The sequence below is a fragment of the Malaclemys terrapin genome, chromosome 2 (genome assembly GCF_027887155.1).
Source record: "Malaclemys terrapin pileata isolate rMalTer1 chromosome 2, rMalTer1.hap1, whole genome shotgun sequence".
In the NCBI taxonomy this organism is placed as follows: domain Eukaryota; kingdom Metazoa; phylum Chordata; order Testudines; family Emydidae; genus Malaclemys; species Malaclemys terrapin.
This window is the reverse complement of record NC_071506.1, coordinates 133,136,221-133,151,289: the sequence shown is the minus strand read 5'-3', so window position 1 is coordinate 133,151,289 and position 15,069 is coordinate 133,136,221. Positions and strand designations below refer to the sequence as shown.

Below are 15,069 nucleotides of genomic sequence, written 5' to 3'. Positions count from 1 at the left end.
GCTATTAGAGCTGTAATGCAAAATATGCAAGTAGAGAAACATCAGAATCTGGATAACCACTAAGGCAGGCTTGGCCATAAGCTGAGGCATTGTGGGCTTGTTAGTAGTTTTGATAGTCTAGCCAGGAGATAGCAAGACTGCTTAATGTAAGGTTAGAAGATTTAGCAACATCTTGCAATATGTAGCTTGTGCTGAAAAGTACACCACAGAAGGTTGAAGGAATGGATTTCTAGGGATGTTTGGGGGTATATGTAACCATGGAAAAACCACACTGGGACATTAATTGACGTAACCGAGGTATTAACTGCGGGAAGTTGAATTATGGCTAGCCAGAATATCACTCATGGGCAGGGGCTGAAACCTGATCAAATATGGTCCCGGACACATGTGGACTGAAACAGGAAAATGTGTATAAAAGATGATCAGACCAAGCTCCACTTGGGACATCAGGGATGACCATGGCGGAAGCCTGAGTATGAACGAGTTGTCTTGTGGTGACCTCTCCTTACTTTTTCTTTTATTCTTGCTGGTACCAGTCTCCAGAAGGTTGCATGTATGTCAACATTTGGAGACTGCTTTATTTTGTGCCAGCTTAAGGCTATAAGTATGCATGATCCGGAGGTGGGGGTTGTTATATTTATCTTGCTTTATTTCATTTTTCTATGATTTCAGCGATAGATATCTGTATTAAATAAACTTTGTGGGTGTGTTTCACCAACCTCAAACTCAATAAAATGTGAACTATTACTGACTTGTACATTTGCACCCTAAACTTATCTACGGCTAGAAGGGGAGCCAGTCTCTCCCGCCACCCCGCGAGTGCAATGCACGCTCCCTGTATGGAAGCCAGCCCTCCCCCCATTCGTGGTGCAATGCACCCCTCCCCCCCCCCCGCACAGGAACTAGCCTCCCCTTTCCCAGGGGCACAATGCACATTCCTGGCATGGAAGCCAGCCCTCCTTCCCCACCTGCCCTTTCATGCATTTTCTCCTTCTAGTTCCTAGGCCCACAGGAAAGACCAGTTTGCCACCTTACCTTCCGTAAGCGAAGCGTCTATCTTTGTGATGATCCCCAAAAGTATCCCAGAGTCGCAAGGACACACTGACATCATCCACCACATCCCGGGAGCGCTCCAGCACCTGAGGGAACAGAAAAGGTCAGCCGCCTTCCGGGGCAGGGTGTAGAATTAGCTAGCTCCCCTCTCCCCCTGGAGGTAGGACATTAAAGGGGAGTTAATGACACTGCTGACCCCAGACAGGGGAAGAATGCCCTGGGCTGACCCTCTACTTGGCTTGGGAGGGTGGACTGCAATCATGATAGTGCCCTGCCCTGTTGGACAGCCCGTCTGCACCATGCTCCAAAAGAGGGGTGTCCTGTGACAGCTACGGTCCCCCTAGCCCCGTCAGCACCAGTCCCGCCCACGAGGCAGATGTCACTCACCTCCTGGCAAACACGATACTGGTCAATGGCCCAGACTGTGGGCACGTGGGTGGCGAGAAGCTGGTACTGGGTCAGCGTGGCATTGCAGGCGCGGGCGCAAATGAGCCGGGTCTTGCCCACCGCGTTGTCCCCAACCACGACGCACTTGATAGTTTCTACGTTTGGCCTCTCATAATCCATGTCAGAATCCATTAATTGGGACCTGGGGAGAAAGCAAGGGAGAGGGGCCAGCAGAGATGCTGAGTCAATGCTCCAGACCTGTTTGCAAGGCAGCTTTGGGTGCCGCAACAAGCCAGCCTATGCCTCCTTTGCTCCCAAGAAAGCCCTTGGACTAATCCGCAGGAGGGAGGTCCTGCTATCCCAGAGAGCAAGTGGGCCAATGTGGGGGGCTCCTGATCAACATGGGCCCCTTCCCACATAGCCACCGGGCACACACAGGGGGCTCCTGGTTCTCCTCAAGATGGGCTCCCTCTCTAGAGAGCCAATGAGCCACAGTAGGGTGGACCCCCACTCTCCACAGAGAGCCGCCAGCTGGCCAAGTGGGAGGGAGTCCTCTCTTCCCCCAGAGAGGCCAGCCACCCCCACCTCACCCCATACAAACTCCGTAGGCAGGAAGCAGCCACCCTACTCATCCCGGTGGGAAAAGATTTCCCAAGCAGAGTCCGCCTGGGGCCATGGCAAACCCCAGGGAAGATAGTCAATAAACAAGCACGGTCAACTGGGACTTAGAACGTGGCCACCACCCAGGGCGAGGCCCGGGCTGGGATCTCCTGGGAGCACCCAACCTAGGGAACCTTGCACCTGCGGAAAGAGTGTGAAACTTACACCCACTTCAGCCTCTGCTGCCACCGAGCGGGGGGGATGGGGCAGAGGGGATTTGCAACTCACTCTGCAGGTGCTCAGAGCCGGGGAAGGGGGGATCTGGGAAACGGCACTGCTCGCTTGGGCAAGAAACAGTGCCTGGGAATGCACCCGGGAGTGGGCATCCTCCAGGCTGCTTCACCTCCGCTCCTGCCATACTCACACAGGCCGATTTAAAGGGAATCCCGCATAGTCTGTGTCCCTCCCAGAGAACCTTCCCATGGAGGGGGCAGCTGCCAGGCCGTCGGAGTCGCTCCGTCTCTCACACACCCAGAGTCATTTCTCCTAGCAGGGAACCTCGTCCAGGCTCCTCATGAGCTTCTCCCCCCTTCCTCACATCCCTGACGGCCCCAGCCACCCTGAGCTGCAGAGACCTTGGCCGGCTGCTTCCCCCGCTCTCCCAATGAGAGCCAAGTGAGGACCATGCCACCCAAAGCAGCTCTGAGCAGAGAACAACAAACAACAGCCCTTGGAAGGGGAACGGAGCCAAGGCAGCTCCCCACCCCTTCTCAACATGCACTCCAGGCGGATTCCCTGTAAAATTTAATGGGTTCCTGGAAGCATGCACTGCTCTGCCTCTGATAAGACACGTGTCCTGTCTGTTTGCTTGGACTCTCCTCCCTCCCCCATCTCCCCAGCCCAGGCTCATGCTTGTTCATGTGAGAGAGATTTTTTTTCACCATTCCTCCCTTCCCAGCATTAGCTAACGAAGCTTCCAGATCCACCTGAGCGAACACATCCTCTCTCTCTCCTCCCACCCCGCCAGATGTCTCCCTCCAACACACACACACACACACACACACAAAACAGGGCTGGCTGCTCCTCCTCTTGCCTGCACCGCAACTGGAATAACTGGTACCAGGGACACCTCAGCCCCCGTGTTCCCATTTGGCTCAAACCGGACAAGACGGCCAGAGCAAAGTTCAAGACTGCCTGAGGGGATTTTTCCTCTTCCTACATAGAGTGGTGCTGGCTTTTTAAAAGGAACACCTTTGTGTTCCTGAAGGCTCAGCAGTGACTGGCAGGGCACGGCTGTGGGGAAGCTGGGGTCCTGCGCAGCATGCCCAGCTCACGCTGCTAGCATTCCAGCTGGTGCTTCTGGGGTACGGCTGGGAGGATGTTTGCACTGCTGGAGTTGTAGCTGGGCACTGAGAGGCCAATGCTTCAAGCCAGCTCTCAGCAGCTCTAGGCACACTCGGTCATGCTTTGCCAGCGCTGAAATGGAAATGTAGTGAGCAGGAGTCTAGAGCAAACAGAATTAACTCATGGCAGCTTAAACCAGGGATTTACAAGGCTTCTGTGGGGAGGAAAGAGGGGGAAAGAGCTTCTCTTTGTAACAACAAACCCAAGTTGCCCGGCTTTGAACTCTCTCTCGAGCAGCATTACCTCTAGGCACAGGCCTTCTGAGGTGCTGTGTACATAAACCAGCCCACAGGCACGCAGAGCTAATACCAAGGTAACGATAGCAACGGAGAGCTGCGGAAGAGGATGTGAATGCAGCTCTCAGTAGCCTAAGCTAAAAGTTCAAAAGGGACTTTCTAATGACACCATCCCTGCCCAACTCCCCAGGAGCCCCATTCTGGCAGAGGTTGAGCACCCTTCACTTGCAGGGGCTCAGCATCTAGCAGGATCAGGCCCCAAGTTTTGTGGGTTCAGGCCAGCTGATGGGGAAACCAGCATGTCCCAGGGCAAAAATTATTTTAACTGAGGTGCTCAGATCCTGCAGATCTCTGCTAATTGCAATGCCAGGAAAGAAAAGGAGCTTTAGGTAGATGCTCAGATACTGTGGCGATGGGCACAACGCATAGACATTAGACAAATGAATTTTTTTTTAAAGCAGCCATAAGGAATCCTACCCGAGCACTCTCCCTTCTCTGCCCAAGCCACAGGCTCCCCCTAGCACCCTACATGGTTCAGCCCTAGAAGGAGAGAGAAGTGGGAGTAGTAAGCTCTTCGGAAGGCCTCTAAAATGTATAACTACAACTTCCCAGTGCCCCCAAAGTGCCCATCAGTTAAAACAAGAAGCAAATTGCAGAGCAGAGCCAGAATTTTGGGTGACATGAGGTCTACTTGGAAGGTGGACCGCTGTGCACCTCGAGATCGCCTGGAGGGCTTTGGTTCAGTGGCATATGTCTTGGCACTAGCCCCTGTGCAGTAAGTTCGGAGCCCATTTGTCTAAGCACAGGTTAGTTTTTAACTCAGGCCCCCATGGTAGAAACGTAGGAAGTTAAAAAAATGCCAACAAGAGCAGGCTTCAGCATCCGTGCAAAGAAATGCAGGCGATGGGAGAGGCAAAGGATGGCACAAAATGAAGGAGATGTGAAACTCTTGCCACACACACCAGCTGCTCTGTGTGTGTGTGTGGCAAATCAGTGCCCACGTGACACTTCACCCTGCCAGAGACACATTTCATTATCACTGTTACATCTACCTCCTACAATCCAATGTCCCAGCTCCTCATGCCCCTCTTCCGTGTCCACACCAGGAACTGATCCAACTCCCATTGAGGTAAATGGAATGAGATGGATCAAGCCCTGAGATTGTGGTACAGACTCCCACTCCATATGCCCCCCCCAGTCATAACCCCATCTCAATCCTTCTCGTCTCTCCCCCAGCATCTGCTTCGTTCCCTCTCCTGATCCACCCTTAAACCCTAAATCACCCCATAAACCCTCTCTCAGCCATTCCTCTCTGCCCCGTCTCCAGTGCAACCCCTTATTCCCTTGCCCGCAATGCACCCCATAAGTATGTCTCCCTGATCCAAACGTTCACCCCCCCTCCCCTTAGCCCTTCTCTGGATCCCCCTCCCAATGCACCGAATCCACCCCCTTTACCCCCCAAGGAGAACAGAGATTTGTTCATTTTCACCAGCCCCAGTCTCTGGTTACCAAGGAAACTAAAGAATCACCCCAGGGAGCCCAGTGTGTTTCCTAGCAACTCTCAGGCTAAAAATCCTCCATCCCGCATCTTGTAACATAAAGAGGGACACACACACACACACACGCTCTCGCTCGCTCGCTCGCTCGCTCTCTGTGTTAAACAGAAAGAATGCAACAAAAATAGAATGGTCTCGTGAATGCAGCACCTACTACTGGGAACCTTCTAAGCCACTAGAAAAGGCGGGCAGGTGAAATTTGAGCATCTCCACCAAAAGATGATCAGAAGAGAAACTAGTTGCCAAGAATCTTGCAGGCTAAGGCCGTGCACAATATTATTTGTAACAGTAGTCATAATAATTGCAATGCAGAAGGAAATGAAAATCTAAACACAGGGCACAGTGCAAACAAAGCGGAGACAAAACACAAATATATTGGAAAGGCTTTTGCAAATCTAGCACAAATAAACTGTAACCATAGTAAAAAAAAAAGCAATAATAAAATGCAAGTAGGTTGCAAAGATTCTGCACAAACACACACAACCCCAAACAGTCACAAAACGCATCTACATTGCAACGATATTAGGAATCGGAACTAAAAGGCAAGCCTAAGCCTAACTCTACTGCCGAGACTTATGCAATGAAATCTAATCGGCACGAAGGACACCCGCGTCAGTGCAATCCAACCAGGGGCATCGCAAGAAACTCGGCATTTGCCGATGCAGCCTCCCCGGAGCTGCACCTTCAACAGCAGCAGCGCAAAACACAACCCCCAGCAACTCCATTCAAGGGTTTGGGGCCGGGCCACTTTCCCTGCTAAGCCCGGGCCGGAGTTACTAGGATGCTAGGGAGGGAGCGGGCGGAGCAGATGTCACGGAGCTCGGTTACTTACACCAACACATAGGGGGGAATTTCCAGCGGGCAGAATGAAGCGCTCCCCGGGAGACGTGTCCATGGTCAGAAGCGCGCGGCCCCGATCCTGGCACCCAAGGCGGCGCTGGGGGCTAAACTCGGCGGCTCAGCTGCTCCCACCCGCCGGTCCGTACCGGCACCAGAGAGGATGCAGGCCCGTGCTCTGCATCTGCAGCCATTGCCTCCTCCTCAGCAGCATCCTCCCGGCCCCGGCCCTGCGCGCAGTAGCATGGGAAGGCGGCCGGGCTCCTCTCTTGCCCACCTGCCCAGCAGGGCCCTGCTCCCAGCTGGGGCTGCCCCAAGGAACGCTCCGGGCTGCGGTGTCGCTGAGCCCGCGGGCGCTGCAGTTCCCGGCACGGCTCGCCCACCTCCCTCTTTTCATTCACAAAAACAAGAACCAGCCACAGGCCCCGCCTCTCTCTCCCCCCGGCTGCCCATTGGCTGAGAAGGGGAGCAGGGGCACTTCCTGTGCCAGGCCGGCCTGGGCAGAGGCAGATCAGCCAACGGGGTGGGGAGGAGACAGCGCAGGTGCCCTGAATGTGGGGGGAGTTCGTGGTGCTCTGCCTTTGCTTCTACCGCCCTCCCCCTCTATTCTGCACCCCTCCCCGTGCACCTCTTCCCTTCCCTCCATCCCCTGAACCCCTCCCCCTGCACCTCTTCCCCTCCCTCTGTCCCCTGCACCTCTTCCCTTCCCTCCATCCCCTGCACCCCTCTCTCTGCACCTCTTCCCTCCCCTCCGTCCCCTGCACCCCTCCCCCTGCACCTCTTCCCCTCCCACGGTACCCTGCACCCCTCCCCCTGCACCTCTTCCCCTCCCGCCGTACCCTGCACCCCTCCCCCTGCACCTCTTCCCTTCCCTCCGTCCCCTGCACCCCCTCCCCCTGCACCTCTTCTCTTCCATCCATCTCCCTCCATCTACCCCCCTGCACCTCTTCCCTTCCATCCATCTCCCTGCATCCTCCTCCACCCACCCACTCCATCTGTACATGCTCCTGTCTCCATCCACCCCACTGCATCTCCATCTGTCCTCCTTCACCGTTGCTATCACCCCCTGCCTGCTCCCAGTTACCATCCCCAGAGGGGACAAGCAGCTCACTCCCTCATTCCTGAGTCCAAGGCTGTTCCCCTGGGAATCTGTTTCTCAGACCTGCGCCCTTTTGCTCTCTGGCCCTCACTGGTAGTTTTTGTCCCTCCCTTGGTTCAGTGTTGCACAGAGGATCTGTCCAAGCTCCTGTTTCCTCACCCCGCAACCCACAGTGGGTCTGTTCTGATCTCCATCTGATCTCCATTTCCACCAGTGGGTCTCAATTCTCTTAGGCAGCTGGGCTTGGACCAATGGCAGCTACTTTTACTCCTGGGGGAATGTTGCGCCACTGTGCATGCACAGAAGTCATGTCCCCCACAGATTTCTTCCCCACAGAAAAATGACTTTTTGACAGGGAAGCAAAGGGAAGCCACAAGAGTGGTCCTGTGCTGCTCCCCAGCAGCATGGGTGTGTTGTTTCAGGCGCTTGGAGCAGCCAGCGGAGTGGAAAATCACAGAAGGGGTGCGGTGGGCAGGGCTGAGGACGCCCCAGACAGTGGCTCCTACCCTGTACCAGGCTCAGCTACTAATCCTGGCTGGGCTGGAGAGGACGGGACTTCCTCTTCCCCTGCAAGGAGCGGCCAGGGCTGGAACAGACCCACCCCCGGAAACCTCTCTGGCTGCTGTAAGTACTGTCCCCACCCCCACCTCCTGCCCTCATCGCTCCTCAGCTGTGGAGGGGAGGGGATCACTGTATGAGGAGCTACTCCCACATTCTCCCAACCCCTGTGCATCCGGACCCACTTCATACCCAGATTGCCCCACCAAGCCTCACTCCCTCCTCCCAGATTCCCCGCCCTCCACTGACCTCCCTGAACCTGAACCCACACCCTGACAAGCCTCACTCTCTGCACACAGAGCCCCCCTGCACCCAGATCCCCCCCACCGAGCCCCACTCCCTGCATCCAGACCGCCCCCTGCACCCAGATCCCCACCACCAAGCCCCACTCCCTGAATCTGGACCCATCCCTGCATCCAGACCACCCCCTGCACTCAAACCCTCACCCCAACAAGCCCCACCCTACTTGCACCTGGACCACCCTGACTAGTCCTCTGCACCCAGACTCCCACCCCACTGAACCCCACCAAGCCAGCACCTGGACCCCCCTCAACCACCTTCAGCTGCACCCAGAACCCCCTCCCTGCCACAATGAGCCCCTGTTCATCCAAATCTCCCTCGCACCCGGACCCCCCACCATGCTGCCCGCACCCAGATTGCCCCACACAGAACCGTATCACCCCACATCTGGATCTCCCTACACTAAATCCTTCCATATCTGGATCCTGCTGTGCTGAGCCTGCCTGCCTACATCTACTGTGCTTGGCACGGAGGGGCAGGGCCCCGGGGTGTTTCTGGGACAGTCTTGGTCCTTGTGCTCTGTCAGGATTGGGTGCAACTTTACCGCCGAGTCCATATCTGGGGGAGAGGGGACGCAGGGTGATCTCCTACCCCTGTGCAGCCAGTGGCCTGTGCTCCCCACTGCCATGCTGGAGCCTCCCCATTTATTTATCGACAAATAGAATTAGCAGAATTTTTCAGAATTTTAAAATATTGTGTGCAGGATTTTACATTTTTTGGCGCATAATTTTAAATGTTTTGGTGCAGAATACCCTCAGAAGTATACTTTGCAGGCTGGACTGCCACTGGCAGAGCGTCCCATGGGGGCCTGGTGAAGGATGCTGCATTGATCAGGAGAGGGGCAGCTCTGATAGGGAGACCCCTCACCCCGTCACGAGTGAGGCTGCGGCTCAGGAGTTTCTGGATGGCTCAAGGGAGCCGCACTGGGATAGAGATCTGTACTGGGATGGGACAGGTCACAGACTGAACTCTCCTCCGACCTGGAGGTGTGGGTTGAGGCAGTATGTGGAAATCTGCTTGTGCAGGGGTAGCGGGAAGAATTCTCCGTCCTGGGTTACACAGGAGGTCAGACTAGCTGATCTAATGGTTCCTTCTGGTCTTGGAAGCTATGAATCTTTACAACAGCCTTCGGGGCTGTCAAACAGGCACCTCTGGTCACTCAGCCCCACCAGCACCTAACAAGGTGAGTTGCCCTCTCTCACTGACCCAGCTCCCTGGCCCCTTCTCACGGATCTGCTCACTCCCAGCTCCACCCACTCCATGATCTTCCCACTCCACGCCAGCTCTGCTGCACCCATCTCACACCTCTCCACTGCCTCCCCCCTCAGACTCATCTCTGCGGTCCCTCTCCCCAGCCCCTCTGCGCTGCCCCCGCTTGCTGCCTCCCAACCCAAGGACAGAGCAGAGACTAAAAACTCTAAGTCATCTCTGTGGCCTGACCAATGAGAAGCAGCTTTGCTTCCCCGCAGCCCAGGCCAGCTGCTGTGCCCCAGCATATCCAGATCATGTGATGCCTCATTGTCCTTCTCAAGGCTTTCCCCCCCCCCCTCCTCTGTGCCTAACCCCAGCTCCTGTTCCCTTCCCGTTAGGCTCGGATCCGGCCAGCCACAATCCCTCAGAACCACTCAAAGGTCTGGCATTGATGCAATGCGGCGTCAGCCAGCGTCAGCGCTCCAGCATCTGCCTCACCTCGCACCTTTGCAGTCCAGTCACACAGACCTCGTAACGGTGCCAGAACGGCCCCCCCCTCTCCTCAGCACCATTGCTCATCTGCCCCATGCCGTTCCTCACCTAACTCGTAAGACAGGAATCTCTCTCTCCATAGCAGAAGGAATCTGGAGTACTTGTCTGGGGGGGTCCTTTTGTTTTTTAAGTCTGGCATATGCTTCTCCCTGGTGAGTCTCCGTATTCCACAGGGACCCTGGAAGCTAGCAACGAGGCTGGCGACTTCTTGGGGAAAGCTATTCATTTCCCTGCATTGGGCTGGAATGAAAACTGCAAGCAGCTGAGCTGCAGCTTTTAGCTTCCGTCTTCGAGTGGGTCACGGGGAAGGAACACGTAAAGCTTGCTCGCCAGCCGCATGATTTGGCTTATTTGCTCTGTCGTAGCAGGTGCTTAATTGTGGCATAAAAGTTCCTGGCAGCTTTACGATCAGTTTAATTCCCGAGTGACTCCCCGCCGCCTGAAGCAAGACAAAAGCACAATTGTGGCTTTTGGGCCAAACCTCCAGGCTGTACGTTGGCACTGAAAAACAGCTCAAACAAGCACATTCCCGCAGCTACTCCAGTCTCAGCTTCTCCCAGCAGGAGGTGCCGCCGGGAACGGTGTAGGAGCGAGGCAAGGCCCAGCCAGCAGATACTGGCGAAAGAATGCCGGCTCTGGATGAGCTCCCAGCTATTCCGTTCCCAGCTTCTTCCAACAGGAGGTGCTACAGGAAACGATGCCGGAGTGCTGGCCCCAGGGCAGCTCCCAGGTGCTCTGGGCTCAATGTCTTCTAGCAGGCACTTCAGGGAATGTTGCCAGAGCATTAGCTATGGGGGAGGCCAAGTGGGAGTGCCCAGGAATGCTGACTGTGGAGAAGCCCATAGCTACTCAAGTCCCTGCTTCTCCCAGTAGACGGTACCATAGGGAAGGATGTCACATGGAGGGGAATTCAGTTATTCAAGTCCTAGCCTCTCTAAGGAGGAACCATTGTAGGGAATGGGGTAGAAGTTATTAGCTACTCCAGTCCCTCAGCAGGAGGTGCTGTATGGAACAGAGGCAGAGTACTGACTCTAGAGAAGTCCACAGGTATTCCTCTGGTAGTGTCTTCCAATAGGAGAGGCTGTAGGGAATAGTCCAGGAATGCTGGCTCATTGGGGGGTTCTCATCTCAGCTGTACTCCAGATGTAAGGTCCAGATTCTGTTCTAGAGGATCCACCTTTCCCCACTCCCTGGCTCCAGTGCGTTCAGCTGGTTAAGTCAGTCCCATAATTCCCCAGTGAGTAGGAAGTGAATGGCCAGTAGGGGCTAAGATAGTTATGATGAGGTGCTCAGGTGTGATACCACAAAAAGAGCAGTATGAAAGCAAAGAGAGAAAGAGGGCTGGATGGATAGAGGAATACCTATGGTGATTGATGGATGGATGAATATCTATGGTGATAGATGGATGGACAGAGAAGTACCTATGGTGACAGACTGACAGATGGATAGATTCAGAAATGTAAGACTGGGAGGGACCTCGAGAGGTCACCTAGTCTAACCTTCCATGCTGAGGTAGGATTAAGTATCCTAAACCATCCCTGACAGGCATGTGTGTCTGAGAGAATCTGCAGATAGTTCATTTCCATTCAGAAGGTCTAAAGCTCTATTGATCCATCTATTTCTGATGGACATTTGAAGTGTTGAGCCTCAGCGCGTGGATTTCTCCCATCCCAAATCATTACCCAGCCAGTTTGTATGTAAAATGTAGGCACTGCCTCGCTGATGGGGCAGGAACATGAGCTTTTTCCTCTTTCCCCCTTGTCCCTTCCTGGAAGACTGACCGAGACCACAATCTGATCACGAGCCTAGGTCACCAGAAGCCCCAGCCCCTCTTACAGTCTCATCACAGCCTCAGACAAAGGGATCTCTGGCTGAGCTGAGAGAGAACAGTCAAGCATGAGCCTAAGCTGCCCTTGGAGCTCCAGCTGTAAGTCAGTAACTGGATGCAATGCAAAGCAGAAACAGCAGCATCCCCTCCCCTCCCCGTCTGCTGTTTTATCACAGCTGTAATTAAAATGCAGTTTACTCTGTGTGTCAGTGTCTCTCTCTGATATAAGCCTCTTGAACTTGTCCCAAAAGGCTCCCATCTGCCCTGCTTTATAATCACCCTCGCTCCCAGTCAAATAGCTCCAAACCCAAATACACACACTGAGCTTTTCGTCCAGCCATCACAGCAGCCACAGGTCAAGCTGGGGAGTTGAGTGCGGAAGGGGTATGAACAGGCAAATGAAAGGATGGCAGGAAGGCGGAGAGGGCAAACAGCTAGCTACCAGCTTCCAGAAGTGCCCTTCTTGGAATAATTGTCTCTCTCTAGGCTTGTATACTGTGACCATCTCTTGGACCCAGAAACCCTCCAGCCCCCTACCCAGCCCCACATTCTCTGCTGTCCAGAATCCCAGGCCTCTACCCAGACCCAGTGACGCATTCTCTGTTACCCAGAAGCCCCATGGAGTCCCTGCCCAGCGAAATGTGCAGTGACTTCCCAAAGAAATTCACGTCACTGATAAATACTCTTCCTCCAACCTCCATATGTCCCTCACCTGCTGTGGCCTGGGCCTGGTGGGGAGTCTGGCAAAGCTCAGCTCCTCTTCCTCTGGAGAGCTTGGTGCTAGCTGCCAAAGCCTTGTCAGCACACAACAGGCTGAACTGAGTCAGCTCTGGGTGTGGTCATGAAGAATGTACCTTCCGGGTAAAGTTCAGATGCTGCCAGTGAAGGGCAGAGAGCTGCCACAGGCTGTGTCAGAGGAACAGGTTCTCTGCCTATTCTGATAGTAAGGGGGGTAGCTGACCATGCACTGATGTATAGGGAGGTTGTCGTCCAGGCCAAGCCCCCAGCTAGGCTGCATTCCCAAGCAGTAACATTAATGTGAGTGCCCAGGAAGCACCATCCTCTTTCCCCTCAAATCATACCCACTCTCTGCCTTCCCGTGAGTCTGCACGAAGGAACCCTCAACACATCGTCCTGGAGAACTTAAAGTGCAGGCCATCCTGCAGGGAGGGAGTCATATGTACTGGATATTCAGTGATATTCAGTAGAATTCATCCTGCAGAGCAGGTGATTTTAAGGCAGTAGGGTGCCTGGGCAATATGCCCAGCTAAACTTAAAAAAGGCGCTGAGCTCTGTTGTGGCACAACCACATCTAATTTGGGGTGGGGGGTGGGTGAAGTGTTGCAGATTCCTTTGGGGGTATACTCTGAATTCACAGCAGCCTTTGCCTTTCTTGATGGAGCTGGGAATACTTCAACTTTCTGCATTCCCAGGGCATAGAACTTGCCCTACCCACCTCCAAGCCTTGCTATGAGCTAATCACCAATGGGTATCCCTCTGCCAGGAACCACCTGGGCCTTCTCCCTCTGGTGACTGGAGATACAGACCCGGGGTACGTTAAACGGGACACAATGAGCGGACACCTGGACACCTTTCTGGCTAGGAAAATAAAACTGGACCAAATGTGGACTGACTATGTCAGTGTCTAGCAACAGCTACAAAACACAAAGGAGGAAAACGTGAGTGAGCTAGGTACTTACGAGCTGTGGTGCATCTTGGTCTTCTTCACGGTGTGGTGGGCTTTGGCTTGGGCTTCCATCGCTTTCTCTTCTCAGCAGGCTCTGAAAGGAGAGGTGGGAAAGGTGCAGGTGAGATGAGTTGACCTGGAACTCCTCTCTGCCTGGCTTTCTCGCAGGATGCCCCCTCCCTCCCCATGGGCAGAGGCAGCCCCTGGACGGGGAGATCCTAGACCATCACTCTTGCATGATGGCTCCTTAAAATCCAGTTCTGACAAGCAGCATGAAGACTCAGGGCTACACAGTCTCAGGTGATGGGGAGGAAAATTCTCAGTGATGTTGAACTTCACATCCGTTTCTTTCTTCCCTAATTCCTTCACATGGTGCAGTTCTTAACAACCCCCGCAGCAGGGGATGCGGAGGGACCAGCATTATTCCCAGTCATTGTTCTAAACTTTGTCTGTTTTACCCTTTCATCTGAGGATCTCAAAGCACTTTACAGACTTTCATTAAGGTTGCCTCACCCTTCCTTCCAGGGAGGTGGGGCAGTCTTATCTCCATTTTACAGATAGGAAAACTGAGGCTCAGAGAGAGGAAGTGATTTCCCCACAGTCAAGGCTGAGCCAGGACTAGAACTCAGGAATCTTGACTCCCCGTCCCCTGCTCAAATCACTATGTGTTGGACAGCTTTTGCTGAGAGCATTACAATCAGTTTGTTTGTGACCTAAGCAAAACCCAGCGCCCCAGAGTTCAAAGCAGACCAATGAGCCCTCTTGCTTGTTTATTTTGTCTAAAGTTTCCCTCATTTGAACTCTGGAGTGAGGTAGCACAAGAGGTATTTTCTCCTCCTCTCTCTATTCAGTTGCTATATCAACAGTTTCCAAACACATCAGGGGCAGAGCTGGCAAGCTGGAGCCCTGATACAAAGAAGCAGCTGCTGCACCAGGCACGCTTTCAGACACAGAGATTTGGAAACTGTTTGGAGGGAGCTTGAGGCTGAGTTTTAAGCAAGGCTGGGTCATGAATTAAGTAAACCTGGGGAGAGTCTTCAGCAAAAGCAGGATAAGTTCTGTGAGAGACTGGGGCAGTTTCTAGCAAAGCCAGGCTGATTTATGGGTTAGTGTGAAACTCAGCTAGTTTGGGCTGAATTTGACTTTGAGAAAGAAGGAAAGATCAGAGGATGTGAACCCCAGTGCAGTTCAAATCCTGCGGGGGATATTACTGGGAAGGGTGGATAAAATCACTCCTTGAAATGCACAAAGAGGTTTGATTTTATTACTCAACGGAGCGAAATCCTGCCAGCTTTTCTTCCTGGCAGAAGCCACCTGGGGTCCCCTTGCACAGTGCACCAGCCGCTAAGCATTCACATGAACTCTAGTAACCCCTTCAACGAGAACTGGTCCAGTGCTGGGCTAATTCAGTCTACTGCCATTATGGAGATAGTCTAATGAGCTGGCTGGCTGGGGAGAGAGATGGCATCTCAGACGGATGGCTTTATGGACTTAATATCCATTCAGGCCCAGCAGGCAATAAAAGTATCAGGCAAAGCACTTTGCAAAATCACAGAGCCTAGCCCAGCTGTAGGTGGAATGAGGAGAGCGGGAAAGGGATGCTGTGCTGCCAGGCATGGCACCAGGGAGATGGAACCGGTGCCACAGAAAGGAAAGCTGAGCCAGCGCTGCAGAGCACCAGGACGGCTGAGCTAATGTCACAGATCAAACGGTGCCACAACAGGGTGGGTAGAGGGGCATGAGGTCAGCTGGGTGCAAGAGCCATGCTGTGCCAGAACCCC

At 53.9% G+C, this 15,069-nt stretch overlaps 1 protein-coding gene across 6 annotated transcripts in view; it reads right to left on the bottom strand.

The window, feature by feature from the left end:
• The window catches only part of RHOBTB2 (Rho related BTB domain containing 2), a 32,087-nt gene that overhangs the window by 8,721 nt on the left and 8,297 nt on the right, over positions 1–15,069 (bottom strand). Inside the window, exons 1-4 of one of the 6 annotated variants that reach the window (XM_054017312.1) lie at positions 13,802–13,899; positions 13,302–13,382; positions 1,441–1,642; positions 1,036–1,139 (exon numbers count right to left, since the gene is read on the bottom strand). In XM_054017312.1, coding sequence (XP_053873287.1) covers positions 1,036–1,139; positions 1,441–1,642; positions 13,302–13,360 — 365 coding nt within the window. In that variant the 5' untranslated portion in view covers positions 13,361–13,382; positions 13,802–13,899. Of the gene's footprint in view, positions 1–1,035; positions 1,140–1,440; positions 1,643–2,464; positions 2,696–6,068; positions 6,486–9,821; positions 10,326–12,313; positions 12,332–13,301; positions 13,383–13,801; positions 13,900–15,069 lie in introns of those variants that run through there. The other 5 variants (XM_054017311.1, XM_054017316.1, XM_054017314.1 and 2 more) reach the window with 5 other exon arrangements.